Below are 23,407 nucleotides of genomic sequence, written 5' to 3'. Positions count from 1 at the left end.
CTGCCAGCGGCGCTGCCAGCCCTGTGCCCACACGCCCTCCTGGCCCAGCTCGTGGCTCACCCATGAACCTGACGGCGCCTCTCGCAGGGGCTCCTGTGGGCTCTGCAGGTAGGGCAGGGCCCGGCGCAGGTGCTCGGCCACGCTGCTGCTGTCCTCTGCCAGCTGCAGAGAGCAGCAGGAGGGTGCAGTTGGTTCAGGCTCAGCCCCTTGGCTGCAGCCCTGGGCAGGGGAGCAGCTGCCAGCCGCACCCCCTGAGCAGCTTCTCCAGCCTGAGCCTGGGGCTCGCAGGCCGGTCTTACCAGGTCCCTGCTGAACCCCCAGGTCTGATCCACCTGCAGCATCTGTTGGAGAGCCTTCCTGTTCAGGAATCTGGCTGAACAACGCAGCGTTTCCTGAGAAGCCTGGAGAGCAGCAGAGACGCGGAGATGGCCCCACAGCCCAGGGCGCAGGACCCGTCCCTGTGCCAGGGCTTGGAGGAGGCTGCAGCCTGCGAGGTGCCAGGGCAGGAGGCAGCCCAGCCCCTGCCAGGGGAACAGCAGCAGCTGCAGAGTCCTCACCTCTGCCACTCGCTGGTTCTCATCATGGCAGTGGAAGGAGAGGGGCAGCAGGCTCTGGCGCACGTGTGCCTTCAGAGCCTCTTTTTCATTTTCCTGTGGAAAAGTCATAAAAGTTCAGAAGAGCAGTATGGAGGGCAGCTGCACTTGGCTATTGTCCTGTATGAAGGGAAGAAAAAGAGACCCCAGCATTGGCTGCACGGGGCTCAGCTTGGTGCAGGCCTGCAAATCCACAGGGCACAAAGTGTCCAGGCAGCAGCCAGTGGCCGTGGCTGGGGGCAGTGAGCCTTACGTGGTCAAGGAGTGGCAGGAGCGCCTCAACCAGCTGCAGTGTGATGGGGCTGGGTGTCAGCATGTCCTTGTCAAAGTAGATACAGCTGAGGAGCATGGCTGTCATGCTGTATCTCCATCCGCATCCCACAGGAGCTCCACAAGACTTTCAGTCAGGCTCCACATTTTTTCTCTCTGTGAGGAACACAAGTTTGTGAAATGCCATCCTGCTGCTGCAGGGCCTAGAGGCCAAAGGGCTGTTCCAAAGCACTTGGGCAGCTGAAGCGGGAGGCAGGAGAGCTGGGAGCAGCTGGCCCAGCGCCCAAAGCCCAGCCAAGCCCAAGCGACTGCATTCCTGAGCGCAGCCTCTGCCCTGCCCCTTCTCACCATTGAGAGATCCTTGATGAGCTCGAGAAGGGCCTTGAGCACCAGGTGACGCCTCTCCTTGCACTCGCTCCTCAGGTGCCTTGACAAGATTTGCAGGACTCTGTCAGCACCGCGTTCACTCAATTCCAGGCACTCGAGGACCTGAAAGGCACAGGGCAGTGACAGGGGAGCGGCCGGCGGGAGCCCAGAACCGCACAGGGCCAGGCCCAGGCAGCAGCACAGGGCGCGGGCACCGTCCCAGGCACTGCGGCCAAGAGAGGGCAGAGAGCCGGGAGGCAGCTGAGCGAGGCAGCGCTGGCCTTCAGGCTCACCTCCACAAGGAACGCCAGGGCGGCCAAATCTCGGCATGGCGTGTCTTTGCTGAGCAGCCCGAGCAGTTGGAATGCAACCGCGGAACACACGGCTTCGGATGCGCGGTGCATTTCTCTGACAGGAGGAAATAGAAGCCAAACCCTGAGCCAGCGGGGCCAACCTCTCCCAGGACTGACTCACAGAGGTCTGGCCTTTCTCCACCACCCTGCAAGGGGCAGCTGAGCCCTCTGGGAGGTTGCTGCTCTTGGGCACGCTCCTCTCCCAGCCTTTTGCAGCCTCCTTGGCCGTCCCTTGGTGACAAGGGCTTCTGGCCCACGGCCACAGGGACTGTGTGGGGCACCTGGGGCACAGGGCACACATGCCAGGGACAGCTGGGGAGCAGGGGGTCTCACATGGCCAGCACGCCCACAGCACAGTGGTGAGTGTCAGCACAGAGCAGTGTGTCCCAGCCACACTTGTCTTCCATGGCCACCACCACATCCTCATAGTACAGTCGGCAGAGCAGGGCCTTCAGGGTCTGCTCTGCAAAGCTGTGCGCAGAGCAAAGCCCAGGTCACACTGGGAGCACTGGCCCCTGCCCAGGGATTTGGCAAGGACAGGAGGACAGGCATGGAGCACCTGCTGGGGTTGGAGGCAAGGCCGTATTGCTGCTGGCATCCCTCCCAGAAGGTATCGACCTCCTCTGGCATATCCAGTGTGCTGAAGAGCACTTGGAAGAGCAGATGGACAAAGAGGCGGGGGAAATACACGGTCACCATCTGTGGGACACAGGGCAGCTGGAAGATCTTCCACATCACCACAGTTGCCTGCAAAGGACAAAGCCCCTCGAGACAGCGCTCAGTGCCGAGGTGTCCGTGTGGCAGGGCCCAAGCATGGGAGGGAGAGGCCGGAGAGACACAGGGGGAGCAGCGGGACTGGTGGCCCTGAAGCTGCCCCAAGGCCAGGTTTCAGCCCAGTGCCTGAGGCAGGGAGATGCCGTGGGGGAGGGAAAATGGAGAGCTGCTGGAGAGGTGGCCTTGGGGCCAGCAAAGGCAGAAACTCACAGCCAGGGCAAGGACAGCCCTGTGGTCCCCATCGGAGGTGCACGTGCTGTGCTCTGGCCAGCTCCCCAGCACATCGAGGAGTACGAGCATGGCCGGCTCTGCAGTCCTGGGCGAGCACATGATGCTCTTCCACATGGCCAAAGCAGCTCTGTGGGGTCAGAGCTCTGTCTCAGAGGAGTCTGGGACACAGCAGCGTGGCCTGGGTGGCAGCGGGGCGCTGAGCTGCTCTGCCAGCCCTGCCTCTGCCCACTGCCCCTCACTGGCAGCACGCAGGCAGCCCAGCCCTGTGGGGACTGGCCCCTGAGGGGCAGGGGGGAAGCATGGCAGCACACTCGGGGGCTGGCAGGGGCCAGGGCTGGCAAAGGGAGCAGCCAGAGGGCCCTGGAATTCTCTGTTGGTCAGACACCTGGGACAGGCTGTACAGGGTGAAGGGCTGCTGAGCCTTGTGGACACGTGGGCCCTGTACCTGTCACACACTGGGGCCACACGCAGGAGAGCCATCACCACGTCAGAGGGCTGTGCCTCTGTCACATCCAGAAGGGGCCTGTACAGATTGTACTCAGGAAACTCATTGGCCACGAGGATGTACCTCACCATGGTGGAGACCTGGAGAAGGCAGGGGAGACTTGGAAAGCTGCCAGAGGAAGGAATGTGCCCAGCTGCCCCAGAGAAGTGCTTCCCTTGCCACCACACTGCCATGGCCTCAAAGGCTTCCAGGGAGCAGCAGGCATGGCTTGGGAAGCCAAGCAATTGCTGTGAGGAGAAAACCCAGGCCAAAGGCTGCTTACTTGCTTTGGGCTTGAAGGACCCTCCTGCACAAGCATATCCAGCAGGGCAGCGCTTGGTCTTGGTTTTGAAGATGGGAGAGTATGCTCTGACCACAGCACCCGTGACGCTGCTCTCTTCCTCCCGAATCCTCTTCGTGAATTTGCAAACCTTCTGTAGCAGAAGGGCAAGAAGCCCGGGATGTTGCATGGAGTGCTCCGAGCACAGTGCTGGGCTGAGCAGTGCCAGCAGGCCCAGCCCAGGTGGGGATGGCTGCAGGTACCTGCGCTGTTCTGCGGAAGCGGCCACGGGTGCGTTCCTGCTCTCGTGTGCGCTGCACGGCTGCACCTGGCAAAGAGCGAGCGCAGCCCGAGCTGAGGGGCTGCGGGAGAGGCCGGAGAACACAGCCCAGCCCTGCGCTGCCCAGGCAGGGACAGCCCCGCGCCGCCCCAGGGCATGGAGCACGGCTGTGGGGTGTCTGCCCGGCCCCTATTCCATCCTGTCCATGGGCATGGCCCCAGGGGATGGGATGGGATGGGATGGGATGGGATGGGATGGGATGGGATGGGATGGGATGGGATGGGATGGGATGGGATGGGATGGGATGGGATGGGGCCAAGCTGGCTGCAGGCACCAGCCCTATGGCCCAGCTCTGCCACTCACCCTTCTGTGGTGGCTGGAACTGCTCCACCTCTTCAGGCTGCTGTGCTGGGGCAGCTCCAGGGCCTTCTTTCTCCTCCTTCCCCCAGGCCAGCTTGGGCACGCTCGCAGGTCTGTGCTCTGCGTCACTGCCTGGATTCATGGCTACTTGCAGAAGGTGAAAAGGGAAAGGTCTGAGTCAGCAAGTGCTGCAGTCATGCCTTGAGGGCACCTGCAAGAGTGAAGTCTTGGCAAGGCTACAGAACAGCAAGTCCTGCACTCTGGTCTTGGGGGCTCCAGCCACAAGGACAGGAGACTCCTGTCAAGGATGGTGCAAAGCAAATGCCACGGTCTGCACTCGAGGGCAGCTGCAGAAGAGATGCCTCAGGAAGGCCAGAGGTCACCAAGTGCTCTGGTCTGGCCACGAGGTCACGTGCAGGAGTAATACCTTGGGAAAGCTCCGGGTCAGCAAGGAACGAGTGGCTGTGCGAGGGCTCCTCACAGCACCGCTCTGTCCCGTCCTGTCTTGTCGTGTGCACAGAGCACTGTGGAGTGGCCTTGTCACTGCCAACACCTATGCCACAGCATGTCACAAAGGGCCCTTGGATACCCTGTCCCATTCCATTCCATGGTGACCATGCTACAGCGTGTCACAAAGGGCCCTTGGATACCCTGTCCCGTTCCATTCCACGGTGACCATGCTGCACCATGTCACAAAGGGCCCTTGGATACCCTGTCCTGTTCCATTCCACAGTGACCATGCTGCACCATGTCACAAAGGGCCCTTGGATACCCTGTCCCGTTCCATTCCACAGTGACCATGCTGCACCGTGTCACAAAGGGCCCTTGGATACCCTGTCCCGTTCCATTCCACGGTGACCATGCTGCACCATGTCACAAAGGGCCCTTGCACACTCTGCCACCTGCCCTGGGGCCACCCCCAGCCCCCCAGAGTGGCCCAGGTTGGAAGGAATGCCTTGCCCCAAGTGTGTCAGACAGCCCAACAGGATCTTTAGGAACGGCTCAGACCATCAGCAAACGCTGCCCTGCTCTGCGGGCTCAGAGCAGCAGGAGCCCCCGCAGCTGCCGACGCAGCCGCGGCGGGAAGGGCACGGGGCCCTGCACAGAAGCTGGCACGGCCTCCTCGGGACACGTCCCACATGGTGGCCATCCTAAGCACGGCCGTGTGACACAGACCAGGAACGTGTGGGCCAGGGCAGGAATGCTGCTCTCACCCTGGGGCCCGGGGAGCGCTGACATCAGCCGCTGAGGCACAGTCCCCGCCGAAGCAGAGTTCCCCCGAGCCCTGGCAGCACCGGTGCCCGTCTGCTGCCCCGGAAACCTGTGCCCCAAAAGGGCTTCTCTGCCAGAGGGCAGCCAAAGCTGGTGTGTGTTGAAGCATTTTTCAGAGAAAGAGGACATGAGTTATGAGATTTGAGCTACTCCAGTCTAGGCCTCAGATTTGGGCCTTGTGAGGCCTTCAAGCCTCTGACGCAGTTAGAAATTCAGAGCTTGGGGCGCAGATAGAAATAGTATTAAGGTGTGACGGGGACCACTGGGCTGTCTGGGTGTGAATTAGTATACGTTTATAGTGTAAGGATCAAGCCACTTTAAGGAAAAGGTAAACAATGTTAGCCTACCAATCAGAGTGCCTTTGTTTCTGTAAACTATGTAGAAGTTTATATAAACTACCATCTTATCTCGAATAAAATGAGAACATTTGATTAACCACATTGGTTCAGATCTGCGTTTGTCTTGTCCAGTTTCCCGTTTTCCTGAGATTCCCTGGCTTTTGGTGTGCACTGGGGGCTGTGCTGCGTCCTACAGGGGATGTTGGTAGCAGCACCTGGAGCAACTGGTGGCAACACTTGGTGCGTGTCAGATGTTGTTGCTCCTTCCCGGAATGATTCTTTCATGGAAGGGATTAGCAGCAGCACAGAAACACCAACAGCTACTCAACTTCACAGGACAAAGAGAATCCACCGAAACACTGTCATGTTTCCTTGTGCTTTTGCGTCTTTCTTGCACTCTGAAAGAAAAAGAATTGGCCCAAGCCCTGCTATTCAAATCTCCAGCTGCTGTGTGTCTTCCTGTGGCAGCTCACGTGCAAACACAACTGGCTGCCTGCTCAGCTCGGCACTGGACGGCCACAAACAGGGAGGGCCCTGGTGAACATCTCTTTGGTCTGGTGGGGCAGCGAGGGCACAGGAGACAAAGACTGCTCCTCCCGAGTTCATGGGGCAACAGAGAGATTTTATTTCCCACGCCCCCCCCTTACACAGGGCATTTGAAAGACCAGGTCTGGAAGCTCTCATTGGTTTGAGCTCCACGCCCCTTCAGGTTCTGGCCCGTGAGGTGCCTGCAGTTTTGGGAGATATTTGATTGGTCAAGAGCCCTGTCAATCATGGTAACATCTCACCTTTCTTTATAAAATTCTGTGTATTGTTCTCTGTCACCCATCTGCAAGGGCCCTTTACAAACATGGTGACAGAGGACAGCGTGCATCTAATTTACACTGGAGCTGCAGCATTCCCCTCCAGGAACTGTTAGGGGAGAACTCAGGCCACAGGCATAATGCTTCTCGGTTACAAATTGAACTTATCTCTAAAAGCAGAAAGCTATTTAACCCTGAGCCCATTTAGCCCTCAGAGAAAAATCCAATTTTAAAAAACAACCTTTAAGCACTTGATCCCTTGGAGAAAAACCGAACTCCCAGAAAACAGTCTGTAAACAGAAAAACTGTTTGTAAACATGAGAAATAATTTGTAAACAAATCAAGTCCATCTATGAACTGTCCATGAGTCAGGTGATCATTTGTAATGCGGTCTGTGGTTTCCAGTGTCCATATTTTAGGCAGCTGTATTGTACTGTTGTAGGATTTATTGTAAAACATGAGAACAGACTCAGAGGGGAAGAGGGTGTACCCTCAATCCAACCCCTTTCCCATTTTTTCTTTGTATAATAAATAATAATAGGAACAGAACATGGATTTTGAATACTATTAACTTATTCAAAGTTTCATCAGGCTTACTGATAATATTTTTCTTTACCAGCCATGTTCAGGGTGAAGAACTTGATTGGGAGATGTTTTGATCAGGGCAAGGAACTTGGTTGGAAGACATTTTCTGTATTTATATTTTATCTAGTGCAAACCATATACTCTTTTCCCTTTGTTAGAAGTTATAAATTTTGTTATTGACTTTAATAGCTGACCTTTAACGTTTAAAATGATGACAAGTGGCAAAATTTCAGTGAAAAAACTTTGAAACTGCAATTTGCTTATGATAAATCCATGTTCTATGTGTACCTCAGTGGATATTCTTTGAATCATACCAGTTTATCTTGAAGCAATGCAAGAATAATTACTAGAATATTAAAAAAATACATGTTAATACACATACTAGGACTTCTTTAAGACAATGATTTACTAAAATATGAATATCGATCTAATATCGATATCCAACTGAGACGGACAAAAACTCTCAAAGAGGTGAAAGTTAGAAAATGTATGTTTATTGAGACAGCCGGGCAGTACATGGGATAATTCCCTAATGCACACTGCAAAAATCACAGGTGTTACAAAGCTTTTTTATTGACAGAAGTCTTGAATACACAAAATATGAATGCATATTTATATCCCTGTCACTTCCTCTGCTCTGCTTCATATGCTAATTGGCAGAAAGGCTATTAAGCATGTGTAGTTCTGTTCCCTGAAATGAGTCAGGGGTCCATTTTGGGGAGGGGCCTCCAAAATTAAGAAGTAAAATAAGTCTTCCTCGTTCTGACCTTTCTGCCTTTCCCATGCACACGTGACAAATGAATCCTTGCCGTTTTCCTGTGCTTAATGGATTCCTAAAGTAGGGGAAGTCTGCAACTGTTTTTGTGTCCCTGAAATCTGTTTGTCACATTCTGTTTCTCATGATAAGCACAGCTACCCAAACATAAAGCTGACAAGCAATGAGTTAATAGATCCTGGATATCTTATCTAAGATCCAGATACTGTTAACTATGAACAAAGCCCATTTATCTACTTCCACTAAGTCAGCAACATCTAATTTAACTATCATCTTAACTTTCCTAAAATTCTTAATTCTTCCAAATTAATGTCTCACTGGGAATGGGGACAGGGAATGGGAATGGGGACAGGGAATGGGGAATGGGAATGGAGACAGGGACTGGGAGTGGTGACAGAGACAGGGAATGGGGACAGGGACCAGGAATGGGGACAGGGAATAGGACTGGGAATGGGGACAGGGGCAGGGAATACCGTACAGGGATCGAGAATGGGGTCCGGATTGGGATGGGAGCAGGATGGAAACGGGATAGGGGGGACATGGGAACAGGCAGGGGCAAGGGGACTATGGAAGGGGAGTAAGGAATGGGGCAGCCACTGCAGGGGAACGAGGCATTGGGATGGGGACACATGGGAACAGTTCCAGGGCAGGGGGTCCTTGACCAGCTGCCCAGAACCTCCACCAGGGTCTCCCAGTGCAACTGGAGCTGCTCAGCCTGGGGTGCCCAAAGCCCTGAGCAACTCCCAGGTCCCTCCCAGGAACCCTCAAGTCCCTCAAACCCAGCATCCCCCACATCCCCTGCAAGAACCACCCCCATGTCCCCATCGTTGTCTTAGCTCAACATCTTTATTTTTACCTGCTTTTTAGAGTTTTGAAAGAGCAAAGAGAAATGAAAAGAAAATCCAGGCGGGGCTGGGATGTGCCCTGGTGCCTGGGACATCACCAGGAGCGGGGCTGGGATGTGCCCTGGTGCCTGGGACATCACCAGGAGCGGGGCTGGGATGTGCCCTGGTGCCTGGGACATCACCAGGAGCGGGGCTGGGATGTGCCCTGGTGCCTGGGACATCACCAGGAGCGGGGCTGGGATGTTCCCTGGTGCCTGGGACATCACCAGGAGCAGGGCTGGGATGTGCCCTGGTGCCTGGGACATCACCAGGAGTGGGGCTGGGATGTGCTCTGAAGCCTGGGACATGACAAGGGGCGGTGCTGGCTGGGGTTTGTTTGGTGCCTGTGAAATCCCAAGGGCAGTGTCACAGCGGGGCAGCTCTCAGTGTCCCCAGCAGGTCACAGTGTCCAGTGCAGCCCGTGCCAGCGGTCACTGCGCACACGGGGCAGGCTGGGCTGGACAGGGGACGGGGCAGAAACGCTGCCCCGGGACTGGGGTCTCCCCCTGCCTCTGGGGCACCTTGGGCAGGGCACGGGGCTTCTGCTGGGCCAGGGGGACAGGCTGTGCCCCCTGTCCCCTGCTGCTGGGCCAGGGGGACAGGCCGTGCCCCCTGTCCCCTGCTGCTGGGCCAGGGGGACAGGCTGTGCCCCCTGACAGCTGCCCAGGCCCCTCTGGTGCCTGTCCCACATCCCTGTGGCTCCTGTCCCCACCACTCCCCACCACCTTCACTCCCTCCCTCAAAGCCCCACCCAACTCCTTCACAGTGACCTCTGGGAAGAAAGAATGAAGGAAAGGAAGTGTTGTCTGTTCACCCTGCATGGATATCAGGCACCCACCAAAGCTGCTCTCTCACTCCCCTCCAGAGATGGACAGGAGAGAGAAAACAGAATGAAGGCTTCATGGGTTGAGCTAAGGACTGGGACAGATCACTCAGCAAATGCCATCATGGGCAAAACATTTTCAAAATTGGAGATATTAATGGAACTTATTGTTATCTGGATCAGGGCAGGATAGTGAGAAGTAAAACAAAGCTTTAAAAACACCTTCTGCCCTTCCCTCCCTCCTTCCCAGCTCTACCTCCCCCCCAGTGGGTGCAGGGAGACAGGGAATGGGGGCTCAGGTCAGTTCATCCCCTGTTGTTTCTCCTGCTGCTCGGGGAGAGGAGTCATTCCCTGCTGTGCCAGGGGTCCCTCCTGGAGACACTTCTCCATGAACTTCTCCACGGTGAGTTCATCCCACGGACAGCAGTTCTCCACAAACTGCTGCAGCGTGGCTCGCTCCTCCATGGGCTCACAGGTCCTGGCAGGGCCCTGCTCCAGCGTGGGCTCCTCTCCAGGGGTTTGCAGGTCCCTGCCAGGTCCCTGCTCCAGCACAGGTTTCTCACGGGGTCGCAGCCTCCGCTCAGGCATCCCCCTGCTCCGGCACGGGCTCCTGCAGGCGCTGCAGGTGCATCTCTGCCCTCCGTGCCCTCCATGGGCTGCAGGGCCCAGCTGCCTCACCAGGGACTGACCAGGGAATCTCAGGGCAATCAGCTCCAGCAGCTGGAGCAGCTCCTGCCCCTCCTGCCCTGCCCTGCCCTGCCCTGCCCTGCCCTGCCCTGCCCTGCCCTGCCCTGCCCTGCCCTGGGGGTGTGCAGAGCTGCTCCTCTCACATGTCCTCACCCTGCTCCTCCCTGCTCACAGTCACAGCTCCAGGATCACCCATTTTCTTAAATCTCTTATCCCAAAGGCATTACCACCATTTCTAACTGGGTCAGCCTTGGCCAGCAGCCGGTCTGTCCTGGAGCCGGCTGGAATTGACTCTGTGGGACATGGAGGAGCAGCTGCTCTCACAGAAGGTGCTCCTAGAGCCCCTCCCTTACCAAAACCTGGCCATGCAAACCTGCTATAAGTATGGTAGGGTTTTAATTACCACTATTAATTCTCATTATTTCTATGAGTTGGAATAATGTAATCAAGTACTGCAGACAGAGAAATATTGGTTAAAGTGTAATGAATATATGAGTGAGGTAGAGACATAAATGCCTGCTTTAAGTACAAAATCTGATATATTTCCACACCTCTCAGGCATGAGAATGGACTCTCAAAAAAAAAAAAAAGAAAAAACAAACAAAAAAAACCACCACAAAACAAAACAAAAAACACCACAAGAAACCAAAAGCAAAACCAGATATGATTTCAAGAAGAAAGTAACATGATACAAAAACTTACTTTTATAGAAATATTGTCTGGTTATAGCTCTGGGACCACACTCTATGTGGGTTGTTTTATTTTTACTGGCTTTTTGAACCCAAACAAGACAAAGACTTACCAGAACAACAACTCTGTGACACAAAGTATTTGTGTGTGGGTGACAGTAGGAAATGACAAACGACTCCAAGCTCATGCAGGCCAAGGTCTGTCCTTCTGGCATTTCTTTCATCCCCCAGCTGAAACCTCCCTGTCCTTGCAGGTGCCTGGTGGAGGATATCAAACCAAAGACACTTCCACCACCCACTGCCCCACTCCTCCTGCACAGAGGATTTTTCCAAGTGCATCCAACCAGATTGGAGCACCAGGCAGGCTCAGTGATGGCTGTCTGGGGCTCACAGAAAGGCAGCCAGGCTTTGTAAGCCTCAATTAAAACCCAGGGAGGGATTTAGCTCCATTTTAACAACATTCCTTTATCTGATACTCACAGTCTGCATGTCATTAAGTGAATGTGTTTTGGTTTCTGGGGGATGCACACAGTGCAGGCATTGAGAAACTCATCAGTGAGTGTTTCCTACGGGCCACATAATGGGAAAATTGAAATCTGCCTGTACTGAACATGGAACCCCCTGGCAGGGTCAAGGAAATTAATTCTAAATCAATGGGGTTAAACACCAAAGAATCTCTCTCTTGTTTGGACCAGGCTTTTTTCCCCACAAAAAAATCATGCTGCCAGCAGCACCTCTACAAACTGGAATTGTTTTTCTTTTAAAACACTGACATAGGCTGTCCAGAGTAGCTGTTGATGCACCATTCTTGGAAACAACCACAGTCAGGTTGGATGAGGCTTTAAACAATCTGATCTAGTTGATGATGTTCCTGCTCATTCCAGGGCGTTGAAACTAGAGGACCTTTAGTGGTCCCTTCCAACTCAAACACTTCTATGATTTTTATGAAATTTCATAAAAAGGAAAGCCTCATGAGAAGCCTTGTGTTGGCCCAGCTTAAAACGTAAAGGTTGATACAGAGCAGGCTGGAAAGGTTCCCATCTTTCCCTGAAAACTGTGTATTGCTGCCAGTGAGTAACATGCAGCTTTCAGCTGGTTCCTAAGGAAACAACAGAGGTGTGACCAGCTGGTGGGGAGTGTGGCAGGGCCCCATTGCAGTTTTGGGGTACTGGGGACCAATGGCTCTCAGAGAGCCCCACAGCCCATTGAGGTCCCTGCACACCTTGGTTAAACCCAACTTGAGGACAGCCCTGCTGCTCCAGCTTGTCCTGGAGGGAGAGAGGTCTGGATGCTCCATTCCCATCCTGCTTCTGCAAATGTTGACAAGCACCGTTTCTCTTGATTTTGAACCAAATGCAAAACCTCCCCGGAGACCTCCCCTGCATTTTGACCCTCATTTTTGCTGTCCACACCCTCCTTCACCCACCTCACCCCAGAAGCTGAGCAGGAGCATCATTTTTAACAAGATGCTGCAGATTCGGCAGAGAAATTAATCTCAACAGCAAGTGCTGACCACTTTTTCCTGGTAATTCATTTAAACTGGGAAGTTAATTCTATTCAACTGAGCTGCCCTTCATCACTTAGAGACACAGGCTTTGAACATCCCCGAGTGAAGTGGTTCTGGCACAAACCTTCCTCCTCCTCCTGTATCTACCCTGACCCCCGCATCCCCTAGGGAATGCCACATGCCAGTGCTGTGTGATCCTCCCTCTGGAGGCTGATTAGCCAGAGCTGGAGAGTTCAGGGAGGTGAGAGCATCGGAATCCTCGCGCTGACTTTGGTCGCCGACGGCTGCCCGTGCTCCCAATTAGCCTGCAAACGCTGCCTCCGGCTCACAAATACTTTAAAAAATGAAGTTTGACGAAAAGCCACCTGCGTTGCCATTCTTCAACCCTCTCTGCCATATCAAAGCCTTTGAGAATATCTGAGGACAACTTTTATAGCCGAGAAGCGCCCATTGGAGCGCTGGCTCATTACTGCTGTGGCTGTGCTGCCCACGGAGACGCAGAGCATCCATCAGCCCACTTACCAGGAGCACTCCTGAATGCCAGCAAGTGTGTTAGGCTGGGAAGTTACCTCTGAGGGAGCCACCGAAGGGTTTTTCAAGCAGAAAGGTCACCCAGCTCATCAGTTTCTAGGGGAGATGATTAGAGTGGCGCATTTTGGGAGCCGTGGCACCCCGCAGCACGTCCATTCCCTGGCTCTTTGTTCCCCCCTTCGCTCACAGTAATGATCTGCAGCTCATCACAGGGGGCTCAGCGGGGGAGGACAGCAGCAGCACTTATTTTAATAAATGACATTCATGAGCTGGCTTTCCAGGCTGCAGCTTGGTGAGGAATGTGATGAACATTGAGAGGAGAGATTGAGAGAGACACTGGCACAGGGTGCCCAGAGAAGCTGCCCCAGCCCTGGAAGTGTCCAAGGCCAGGTTGGGCAGGGCTTGGAGGAACCTGGGACAGTGGAAGGTGTCCCTGCCCATGGCAGGGGGTGGAACAAGGTTCTGCAGGACAAGGTTGTGCCTCCTCAATCTTCTCTCTGATAAGTTAACATTCAAAACATCACCCTGAGCAGTGATTCCAGCCTAAGGCCTGCGGTGGGAAGGTCCCAGGTTTCTGGCAGGGCTGGTGTGTTTCTGCACTGAGGAGGTTTTGGGGCAGTTCTGCTCAGTTTCAGTGTATTTTCCAGGACTAGCTGCACTCTGGGCTCTAAGTGACCACAGCAGATGTGCTCCAGCTGCTGCTCAGGCCAAGCTCCCTACAAAGCAGAAATCATCACCAATGTGTTTGCACAATAGTTAGGAAAAGCATTGCATTGGGAAAACAAAAGGAATATCTTTAGTTGTTACTTCTGCAATTTAACATGACTGTTAAAAACATCTGATGAAAATAGTGCTAGAAACATTGGCAAGCCTATCTCCCTCCAAAATCAAAATACATCACAGCATTAACTCCACTTTAATGGATGAGCTCAAAAATAAAGGCTGAAGGGGGAGGAAAATTCTGAGAATAACACCTTTCTTTCTCCCCCACCACCCCCCCGCCTTTCACAACAGCTCCTTGTTTCTCCAATACATTTATTTTGCATTATTATTTCTCATGTAACTGTGAAGAAATTAAATACTTGAAAACACAACAAAACATATAAATCAAACCAAATGTTTTGATTAATGCAAACCCACTAGCATTTCTTTTCCTGAATAATTTAAAAATTAAGCTGAGAAAACCAATTCCTTGTCAGAGAAGCCTCTGTAAAAGGGAATGTTTGGTATTTTGCAACACTTCTGTTAAGTGCTGGACTGGTGTCAGCATCTCATTCTTTTCATGCTTAGAACAATTTTAACCCACCCACACTCCAGCTCTGAATTATTTAGGAAAAGATGTGTCTTTCTAGACCTTCTCTGTAGTCCCTCAGCAAAGTGTCTGGTTGTACTCGGCATTTCTTATCTAGGATAAAAATACTGTATTTAAATAACACTGACAGTGTCCACAATATGTGTATCTTTGAAGCAAAGTTGGGCCATATTTTGTCCTCCATCCCTCACTCTTGTGTCATAAAAATGTAAGGGATTTTTCTTGTATGGAAATAATCTGATCTAGAAAGGAAAATTAATGTAACTTTCATGGTGACCCTTTCTCTTGTTCAGCAGGCTTTTGTTAGGGAAGACAACTCCTCCTTATAGCTACATTCAAATAGGCAGAAAAAAATCAAGATATCCTTTTCTGAATGTTTTAAGGTGTCATTTTAATGAGTCTGCCTTTCTTTAGTGATGGAAATAAAACATTCACTGTGAGGAAAGAGTAAATATTGTCCCACAGGCAGAATGAGGCAACCAGAGGCAGAGAGAGAGAAGCCACATTGGGTGACACAGGCTGTCTGCAGCTGGATTCCCCATCCCAAAGCCAACATTTCTGCAGTGTGGAACAAGGCTACCTTTCTGACCCATTCTTGGACTCAAATGGAGCCCTGAAGCCTTTGAGCACCATCAGAGTCGTAGAGGTGATTCCATGCACCCACAGTGAGGTTCTCACACAGACTGGATGGGAAGGAACTTGTAGAGTGCAAAAACCGAGCCAAGCTGGGCCCAGTTCCTGCTCAGTTAATGGAGGCAGAGGTTTGGCAGTGTTTGAGCTGTGTTCAGCACGTGGTTTACTTGGGCTGGCTCCCTGGGGGAAATCTACTGAGCAGCAGCTGCTCGGCTCATCTCTCCTGGGAAGGCTGCTCAGGGACACACACGGAATGGCAGGAGGAGACACCAAATTCTCCACTCCTCAGAGACATTCTGTCTTAAACTTCTGCCTCAGGGCTTTCTGCACGTTCTGGATCTTCTCTGTGATCACGGTGTCACTGAGGTGATCCCCAAACTTTTGCTTCAGCAGCACCCGGATGATTTTGATGCAGCGTTCGTCCATCATGGGCTTGGCCTCCCGGAAGGTGTTGCCCCTGCGCCCTGTGATGGAGTGGCTCTGGATGTAGTTGGAGGTGAAGAGTTTGTAGAGCAGAGTCTTGCAGGCTGTGCTGATTTTCTGGTCAAACCTGATGGTCTCTTTGAGCTGCTCCTTGGTGTAGCCATTGAAGAGCTCCACCACCTCACACGGCTGTTGGTGGGGCTCCTCCTGGAAGGACAGGGATTCCAGCCTCTGCACCTTCTTCTTCAGAGAGAGGACGTCCTGTTGGAGGTCCAACACCATCCTTTCCAGCTGCTCCATCTTCTCCACCCTGAAAAATTAAAGTCGCTTGTGCAAAGGCAAGAAGACACCATGTCCTCACTCTGGATGTCACTCCTCCACCCAAGCAGTGATTAGATGCCTTCTGCCAGCAGGGCAGGACAACTCCTCTGACAGACTATCAGCCCTTCCAGCTATTCCTGGGTGAGGAGTAAGGCAGGAGAGAAAAGTGACATGATCTGGACTTTTCAGTTCTCAGGAATGTTCAGTTTAACCCTCAACTCCCCCTTGGCATGCATACATGGAGACTTTGATGCTCAGTTTTCTTCTTATTTGTAAGGAAAGACATAAAGCCTGTCTTGCAAGTCCCAGGACACATATATTTGTGGTATTAAACAACAGACTTGTGGGAAATGACAATGCAAGAACCATAACTTGAATTAGTTTGGCACCCATTTCTTGGCAAGAAAACCATCCCTAGCATCATTTTATCACTGGATACTGGCCATCAAAGTAATGAGCAATAAGACAAGGAACACACAGCCATGTTTTGATTGTTATAGGCAAGAGCTTTGTAGTTTCTGCACTGTTTTAGAGCCTTCTTGCATCTCTAAATCTAAGCCCTACAATCAGAAACACCTGGCTTGATTGTAAAGAGACTCAGCAACTTTGGAGTTTAAAATTGCCCCACTTTGTCACCCATCTGCGATCTCACTGCTCACTTTTGTAGTGAGAAGGAGAACACAGTTAGGAACAAGTGCCTTCTTTTGCTAATTACCTTTCCATCTCACCAGGACTGACATTTTTGTGAGCCCTTTCAAAGCCATCCATCTCTTGCAAAGCATCAATCTTGCGCTCCTCATGGCTGGAAGAAACAAGCAAGTTAAACAGCACTGCCACAAACAGCTTTGTGCTCACATTCAAATTCATTCCTGAGGAGAATTATCTGGAATTCAAAGCAAAGTCAATTCTGGTTTCATTTGCAACAAGAATGAAACAGACTGAGAGGGAACATGAAGGGTTCTCAATGTGCACAAACTCCTCTGCATCCCCCTGGCACACAGATATGGGGGACCTCCCACTGACCCACCATGGAATCAGAGCACAGGCTCATTTCTTGCTGTGTGTGCCCACACAAACTTCTGTTATCTTCTGTGCTGTGGGTTTAACCTCCATGAGCATCTACTCAAAGCAAGCACTGCCAGAGAATGGAGACAGTGTGGACAGAAATCAATATGTGTGGTGTGAAACATTCAGGCTCTTTATTGTGCTTTCAGGTGTTACCTGTTCAGACAGATCTGCTGTTGGCACGGGGACAAGATGCCATCTGGCTTCCTCTTCATTGGAAGGGCAACATAATCTGCAGCAAGGGTGAGAGACAAGCTGAAAAATCAGCTGTTGAAAAGGTCCTGAACCCCTCTGTCTCCAGAACATATTATCTAAGCACCCCTGCTAGATTGCATGGCAACACCTTATTCCATTTGCATAGCAGTGATCCAGACAGGCTTTCCAGGACTGATCAATGGAGATTTGTTATTAGAAAAAAGTGGCATCTCAAGGGCTTCTGTTCTAAGTGCAAATGATATGGTGGGGGCAAGGCAAGTAGAGCCAAATCATCTCTGGATGCTGCTGTTAGTCAGCAGGTAAATAAGACACTAGCACATTTTCATAAGTGCATTTAATGGGTGCAGTAGTGGGTGGAAAAATAGGGAAATAGGCAAATCTGAGAAGGTTTGACTAATGGAGACACAGGGCTTTTGGGAATTTCAGTTATTCAGGCATTCATTCATTCAGATTGTCTTTTGGCTTGGGGGGAGAGAACTGCTAGCCCAGGAAACAGCTGGTGCCTGACAGAGCAGAGACCATACACTACATACAGGCATCTCCCTTTAGACAGCCCTCCTGGAACAGATCTCCCAGGTGGAAAGGACCAGGAAATGCCATCTCTAACCTCTGTAGCCCTGAGACAAACCCATACAGCCCTGGAGCAAAGCAGAGGTTTTCTGACTGCTCTGCAAGTCCCCATCCCACCCTGTCACTCAGGACCAGGCAGCAGAGCCAGAACCCAAGGTTACCTCTGGCAGCTGGACCAGCCCTGTCCTCTTCACTCTGGGAAGTCCCTGGCCCTGGCATGGCCATGGTGATGAAGGTGGATGGAGGTGTGAAGGCACTGGCTGGGTGGGGGGGAGCTGCCAGTGAGCAGGGACTCCCTGCCACGCTTCCCAGGACACGCCTGTCCTTGATGGAGGAGCTGCTGGCATCACAGGGCAGGCTGGCCTCAGCCACCCTCAGCAGTGGCTTTGCAGGAGAGTTCCTGTCACTGGGGTATTTCCTGGATGCATTCCCTGAGGTCCATTTTGGAAAGGTTTTCCTGGATTTTTTTGGTGGGGATGGCATCATGCTGTGGACAGCTGGTTCTTCTTCTGAAAGGAAGGGAGATACTCAGGATGAGCAATGGGACAGCAGCGTGTCTGTCTTCCACTCCCACTCAGTGCTTTGTACACTGATTGCAATGATGTGAAATTTATGATGGGACTACAACATGCTCAGCATCCTCCCACCCAAAAAGCTCCATGGAAGTTGAAAGGTACAATTTTCAAAAGCCCTTACTCACTTAACTTCTCCAGGAGCTGTCGATCTTCCAGCAGCTTCTTCTCCAAAATACCTTTGTGCTCTGTAGGAAGAGAAGATCTTTCAGAACTAAACTCCTTCTGCTCCTGAGCAGTCCCAAATTGCAAACCCAGGCCAGAGGGGTGTCACTTACCACTTATGCCTTCCACCACACCCCAGCACAGCCCACTGAATCCAGGGCAGCGGGCCAGGACCTGCTCCCCCACAGTGCAGAGGTGGAAGGGCTTGCGGGGCTCCTTGATGTTCTCGATGTCGATAACCCGGCTGCCGTCGGGCCAGTGATGAGCACGTAGAGCTTGGCTGACATCAGGGCTGCCCACCTGGAGCAGAGGGACAGTGTGGCAATGTCACCACAGGGGTCTGGGCTCTCCTGTGGGTGGGAGTGTTCACAAGATGTGCTTTACCCAGGCCAGCACAACCTGCAGATATAAAATACTTGGCCTTACATTTGCTCTACCAGTTATTTCATTTCTCTGTTCCCATTCCCACCTTTCTGAGCTTGCCTTATCCTAAAGCCCTTTGCTAGGAGGCTGTCTTGGGTCTGACTGAGCACAGCACCACATGCCTTCAGTGCATCCAAGTGTCCTTGGCAGTGACAGCCATGGCAGGTCTCACCTGGGATCAGGCAGGGCCAGCCCTCACAGCTGACACTTTGAGCAGATGCTGAACAAGCCACTGAGCAGACACAGGCTGGCTCCTCTGCCCCTGTGAGCCATCACAGCTCAAATGACTTCAGTGGATCTCCAGCAGTTTGCTCCAGTGCAGGGCTGTGTCTGTGTGATATCAAGGCAGTGCAGAGAAGAGACTCAAAAAGACCCAGGGGTATTCCAGGAAATGATTGTTCCCTTGCCTCCACAATTATTTCCCCCAGTAAACATCAAAATGCTTTGATAAGGAGAACAGAAAATTCCCTTCATTTCACCCATGGGGAAACTGAGGCACAGACCAGTGATAGATATGTCTAAGGCAGTCAAGCAACAAAGCTGCAAGGAGCTGGATCCTAAGTCCTGGCCCACGGCTCTGCCCACTGAGCTTTCCCTTTCTGCCCCTGGAGCTGCAGACTTCAACCATCGGAAAAACTGGAGAGCCAGGCTGGTGGTGATTTCCAAAATCTCCCATGCCAGAGGAGCAGCTGAGGAGCCGAGGGCTGCTGAGCTCAGGAGCAGTTTCTTCCCAGCTCCTAAGGGCCCAGGCAGCATCACCCCAGTCCTGCCTGCTCTGCTCGGCAGCAGCATTTGGCAGAAGAGTTCTGGGGACAAGGCTGGGCCCATGTGCTGTGGCCAGTGAAGAATGGCCACAGTGTCCAAAGAAAATGGGAGGAAGCTGGGGTAGGCAGAGGAGAGTTGGAGCTGGCAGAAAGGGCAGCTAGGACCCAATTTATTCCAGTTTCTTGTTTTCTCTCCACACCCCCATTAAAGTCCTGCCTGGATTTGATTCCTCTCACTTGGAAGGTTCAAGTTCACCCTGGAGAACTTTCTCTTTCCCTATCTCAGCCACCATCAGTTGCAGCAAAGCTCCCTGCAGGAACTGTAACTCTCCCCAGACCTGTCAGTCTGCCCTGCTGGCACAGTCTCACACCTGGTTTTCTCCAGCCCTTTTCTCCTGACTGATACACACCCTGGCATTGATTTTTTTTAATCAGGAAGCACCATATACAAATGATCTGTGTGCCTGTCTCCCTACATCCTTCCCCGAAACAGGCAGCTGCCCCCAGCCCTCTCCCTAACGCAGGGAAGGCTACAGAGCAGAAACTGGGATAAATGCATAGCTGAGCCCTCTCCCTCTCAGAAACAGAGCTCACATTCCAGACAGCAAACAATCCCAGCCCAAACAGCTCTCTGGGGGATTTTCTTTTAACATTTAAAGAAAACACAGTGATCTTCCTTCCCCAAACCAGTTGTTCATTTACCCTTAGGAAAGCAACAAAACTACACAAACACAAAAACAGAGAGAGAAAAAAGAGAGATCACAATCCTGATAGCAACAGAGCTGCTCCTTGCCTGGTTAGCACTGCTCCAGGTGTTGAGTCTTGCAAGATGTCTCCTGTCTCTCCAGGTCTCTGCTGCCTGTTCCAGCAGAGGAGGTGACCGGACACTTCCTTGCCTTGTGCTTGTCCCTTCACCACAGGTCCTTGTCAGGTCTCCTTTGTCTGGCTTGGAAAGCTCCCACCTGCTGTCCCCACTGCAAAGGAAAGAAAGAGCTTTTGCATTCTTTGGTCCTGGTTGTTTTGTTTCAGCATTATTATTCCTGTTCTTTTCCCATATACATATATTATTTTTTTCCTTAGCTTGTTTCAGGTCTGTTTCTTACAGGGAGAGAAAGCAGAAGAGAAGGGAAAAAGCCTTGGGGTTTTTGGAGCATGAATAAACCTTGCATTTCCATGAGTTATTCATGAATAATTCATGAAAATACATTATTAATTCAGGTTCATGAATTATTCAGGAATAATTCTCGAACATTCCTGGTTAATTCATGCTCACACAGCGAGTGACTCAGGCTCTAGGGCTTGGAGAACTCCTTTCTCCCTGAGACAGGAGAAGAGAGGCTTAGAGAAGCTGCACTGGGCACTTGCTGTTTACTGCCTCTGAGAAGAGAACATATTTTGGGCCCTTTTTGTAACAAGAACTTGAAAAAAATTGAAATGCCTGCAGCCTCCTGCCCACGGAGGAATAACACAGAACCAAAAGAAAAAAAAAAAATTAAAAAGAGAGAAAGAAATTGGACTTGCTCATGGAGGAAAGCCTGGCAGCAAGTTTTACCCCCTTTCAAAGCATCTTTCTACCCCATCTCCCTGGTTAGGATACAGCTCACTGCTTCAGTTTTTATCTGCTGTACAAAAAAAAGGACCATCCCCATAGGTTTGTGCTTGAGGAGCCAAAGGGAATTCCCATGCCTTGTGCCCATCTGTCCCTCTCTGTGTGTGTGTGTGTGTGTGCACAGAGTCTTCTCCCAGGTAACAACCAACAGGACAAGAGGAAACCGCCTCAAGTTGCACCAGTGGAGGCTTAGATTGGATATTAAGAAAATTTCCTCACCAAAGAGCTGTCCAGCAGTGGCACAGGCTGCCCAGGGCACTGGAGTCACCATCTCTGGAGGCATTTAAAGGAGGTGGGGATGTGGCACCTGGGGACATGGTTCAGTGGTGAGCTTGGCACTGCTGCGGGGAGGGCTGGACTCCATGAACTTTGAGAGCTTTTCCAAGCTAAACAATTATTGCAAACCTCCTTGACTCAGTGTCCCAGCCAGGGTGAGCACTGCTTGTGGCCCTGGGCTCAGCATGGCAGGCCTGGTGCTCACACCACTGCAGACTTCAAGCTGGCCATGCACAGCTCCGTGTTTCTCCCAAAAATATCACTGCTGCAGCACCTGGGGTTCACCAGTGCTGGCCTTGTTATCCCTACTGCATGGAGGATCGCATGGCATGGCAAAGGATGGATCCCATGTGGCATCCAACCTGCCCTGATCCAGGCTGGGCACCAGCAGGGGAAGGTGCAGTGCAATGTCTGCACAACCCAACCAGCCATCCTACCCCAGCCGCTGCATGAGATGGAAAAGCAGGTGGGGAGTGACTCCAAACAGCACTGTCTGATTTATCTTAGCCAAAACCAGCACTGGGGGTTGTTGGGAGAAAGGGAGAATTCACATGTTTAGTGACACATTGGAAAGGACCTTGATCAGATTCACAGGGCAAGGAGAAATTCTGCATCACCGATTTGCAGTATTTTCTGCTAAAATACACACCTGTCAGCCCAGGTAAAAGCAGATGTTCAATAGAGAGCTGGGTGGGATTAGGTAACAAGCAGATAGGAACAGGGAAGCAGCAGTATGTGACTTCTGTGTAGTTCTGAATGATGTTGTTCAAGACTGAGCTGCATAGTAATAAGAAATGGAAAAGCAATGATGGGAAAATTAATAGACGTACACAACAATGGAGATGAGATTGGATATGAGGCAGGACTTGGTTCCAATCAAATCTTCCTGGGAAGAGGCCTGGCTTCAAATCACATTGTTTGCTTTCCTTTGAAGAACAACAATATCCAAAATATGATAGATGAATATTCCTGGGGTAGAGGTTGGTAATTCAACTGCAAACCTCAGGAGAGGAAGGATTGCAGGAACCACAAGAGGAAGACAAATTGTAGTCTCATCAAACAACAGAAAAGTCCAGTGCCTGTGTATAAATATACAGCGCTTGTGTTGAATTCTTCCAGGAAAATGCAAGACTGAAGTGAATCCCAGGTGTTTGACTTCATGAAAATTAGCAAGCCCTGATTCGATTTCCTTCCCAGTCGGTGAATATGAAATCCCTGGGCAGATGCCTCAGTTCCAGGTGTAGGTAGAGTTACTGTATCCAGGAACCTCTCTCTCCTCTGCATCTCCCATTTTTCTGAAAACAAGTCCACACAGTGGCCCCAGCGGCAGCACGTGTCACCCTCTGAGCTGCACTCGCTGAGATTTAGATTTCAGCCCCACTGAAGAACAACAAAGGCTCCTTTGTGCCCATACCCAGAGACAGAGCCCAGAATTGATGTTGGAAGGGATTGAAAGGGCAAACACAGGTGGCTCTAATCCCCCTTCTCACTTCACCTCGGCAATGTAGCTCTTCTTTTGGCCAAGTTCAGCAGCCCACTCATAGAATCCTAGCATGGTTTGGCTTAGGAAGGAACTAATGACCATCTCATTCCATGCCCCCTGCCTTCCACTATGCCAGGTTGCTTCAAGCCCTGTCCAATTGGTCTGGAACACCTCCAGGGATGGAGCTGCCACAGCTTCTCTGGTCAGTCTGTTCCAGGCTCTTTCCAATCTCACAGAAAAGAATTTCTTCCCACTCTCCTTCTAAACCTGTCCTTTGTCAGGCTGAACCCATTCCCCCTTGTTCTCTCCCTCCAGAGCCTTTCCAAAGTCCCTCTCCAGGTCTCCTCAAGCACCTTCAGGCATTGGAAGGAGCTCAAAGGTCTCCCTGGGGTGGCTCCAGCAGCTCCACATCCTTCACCAATTCCAGAAACCAACCAGAGTTCAATAAATAAGAGACAAGAACTCGGTGGTTCAATCATGGTTACCAACACACGGACATGACACAGGAACCCTCAAGCCCTGTGCTTCTCTGAGACCAGCTCTGCATTCCTCCCAGGCTGAGGGAGGGCATCAGCAGGAGGGATCAGCACTGCCAGGGCAAAAGGTGGCCTCTTTTCATGGCCCTTGAAACTGGACATGTGAAATGAGGTACACAAAGCCAAAGGCCAGGTGGACCTGTCATCTCTGAAT

General features: G+C 51.7%; 1 protein-coding gene and 1 long non-coding RNA gene across 2 annotated transcripts in view; both read right to left on the bottom strand.

The window, feature by feature from the left end:
• The window catches only part of LOC140681105 (uncharacterized), a 399,832-nt gene that overhangs the window by 300,996 nt on the left and 75,429 nt on the right, over nucleotides 1–23,407 (bottom strand). The gene's annotated exons all lie outside the window — the stretch shown is intronic.
• LOC140681033 (uncharacterized) lies at nucleotides 15,116–20,536 on the bottom strand. Its single transcript, XM_072920191.1, has 7 exons — nucleotides 20,453–20,536; nucleotides 20,143–20,323; nucleotides 18,276–18,462; nucleotides 18,126–18,185; nucleotides 17,587–17,934; nucleotides 16,796–16,871; nucleotides 15,116–15,563 (listed from the first exon to the last, which is right to left on the bottom strand). Exons 1-7 carry the CDS (start codon nucleotides 20,533–20,535, stop codon nucleotides 15,116–15,118), a joined length of 1,383 nt encoding a protein of 460 aa, XP_072776292.1. The 5' UTR covers nucleotide 20,536.

Source organism: Taeniopygia guttata, chromosome 31, assembly GCF_048771995.1.
Source record: "Taeniopygia guttata chromosome 31, bTaeGut7.mat, whole genome shotgun sequence".
In the NCBI taxonomy this organism is placed as follows: domain Eukaryota; kingdom Metazoa; phylum Chordata; class Aves; order Passeriformes; family Estrildidae; genus Taeniopygia; species Taeniopygia guttata.
The sequence above is the reverse complement of the archived record's forward strand: the minus strand, read 5'-3'. Positions and strand labels throughout refer to the sequence as shown.

What these genes read in the sequence shown, in the direction of transcription:
- LOC140681033 (XM_072920191.1), bottom strand. Translation starts at nt 20,535, where the DNA reads ATGAATAACTCATGGAAATGCAAGGTTTATTCATGCTCCAAAAACCCC. An exon ending in CTCTTCTGCTTTCTCTCCCT is followed by an intron (nt 20,324 to 20,452) that starts GTAAGAAACAGA and finishes TTTCCTTTGCAG; the next exon opens with TGGGGACAGCAGGTGGGAGC. An exon ending in GGCTGGTCCAGCTGCCAGAG is followed by an intron (nt 16,872 to 17,586) that starts GTAACCTTGGGT and finishes CCCTTGCTGCAG; the next exon opens with ATTATGTTGCCCTTCCAATG.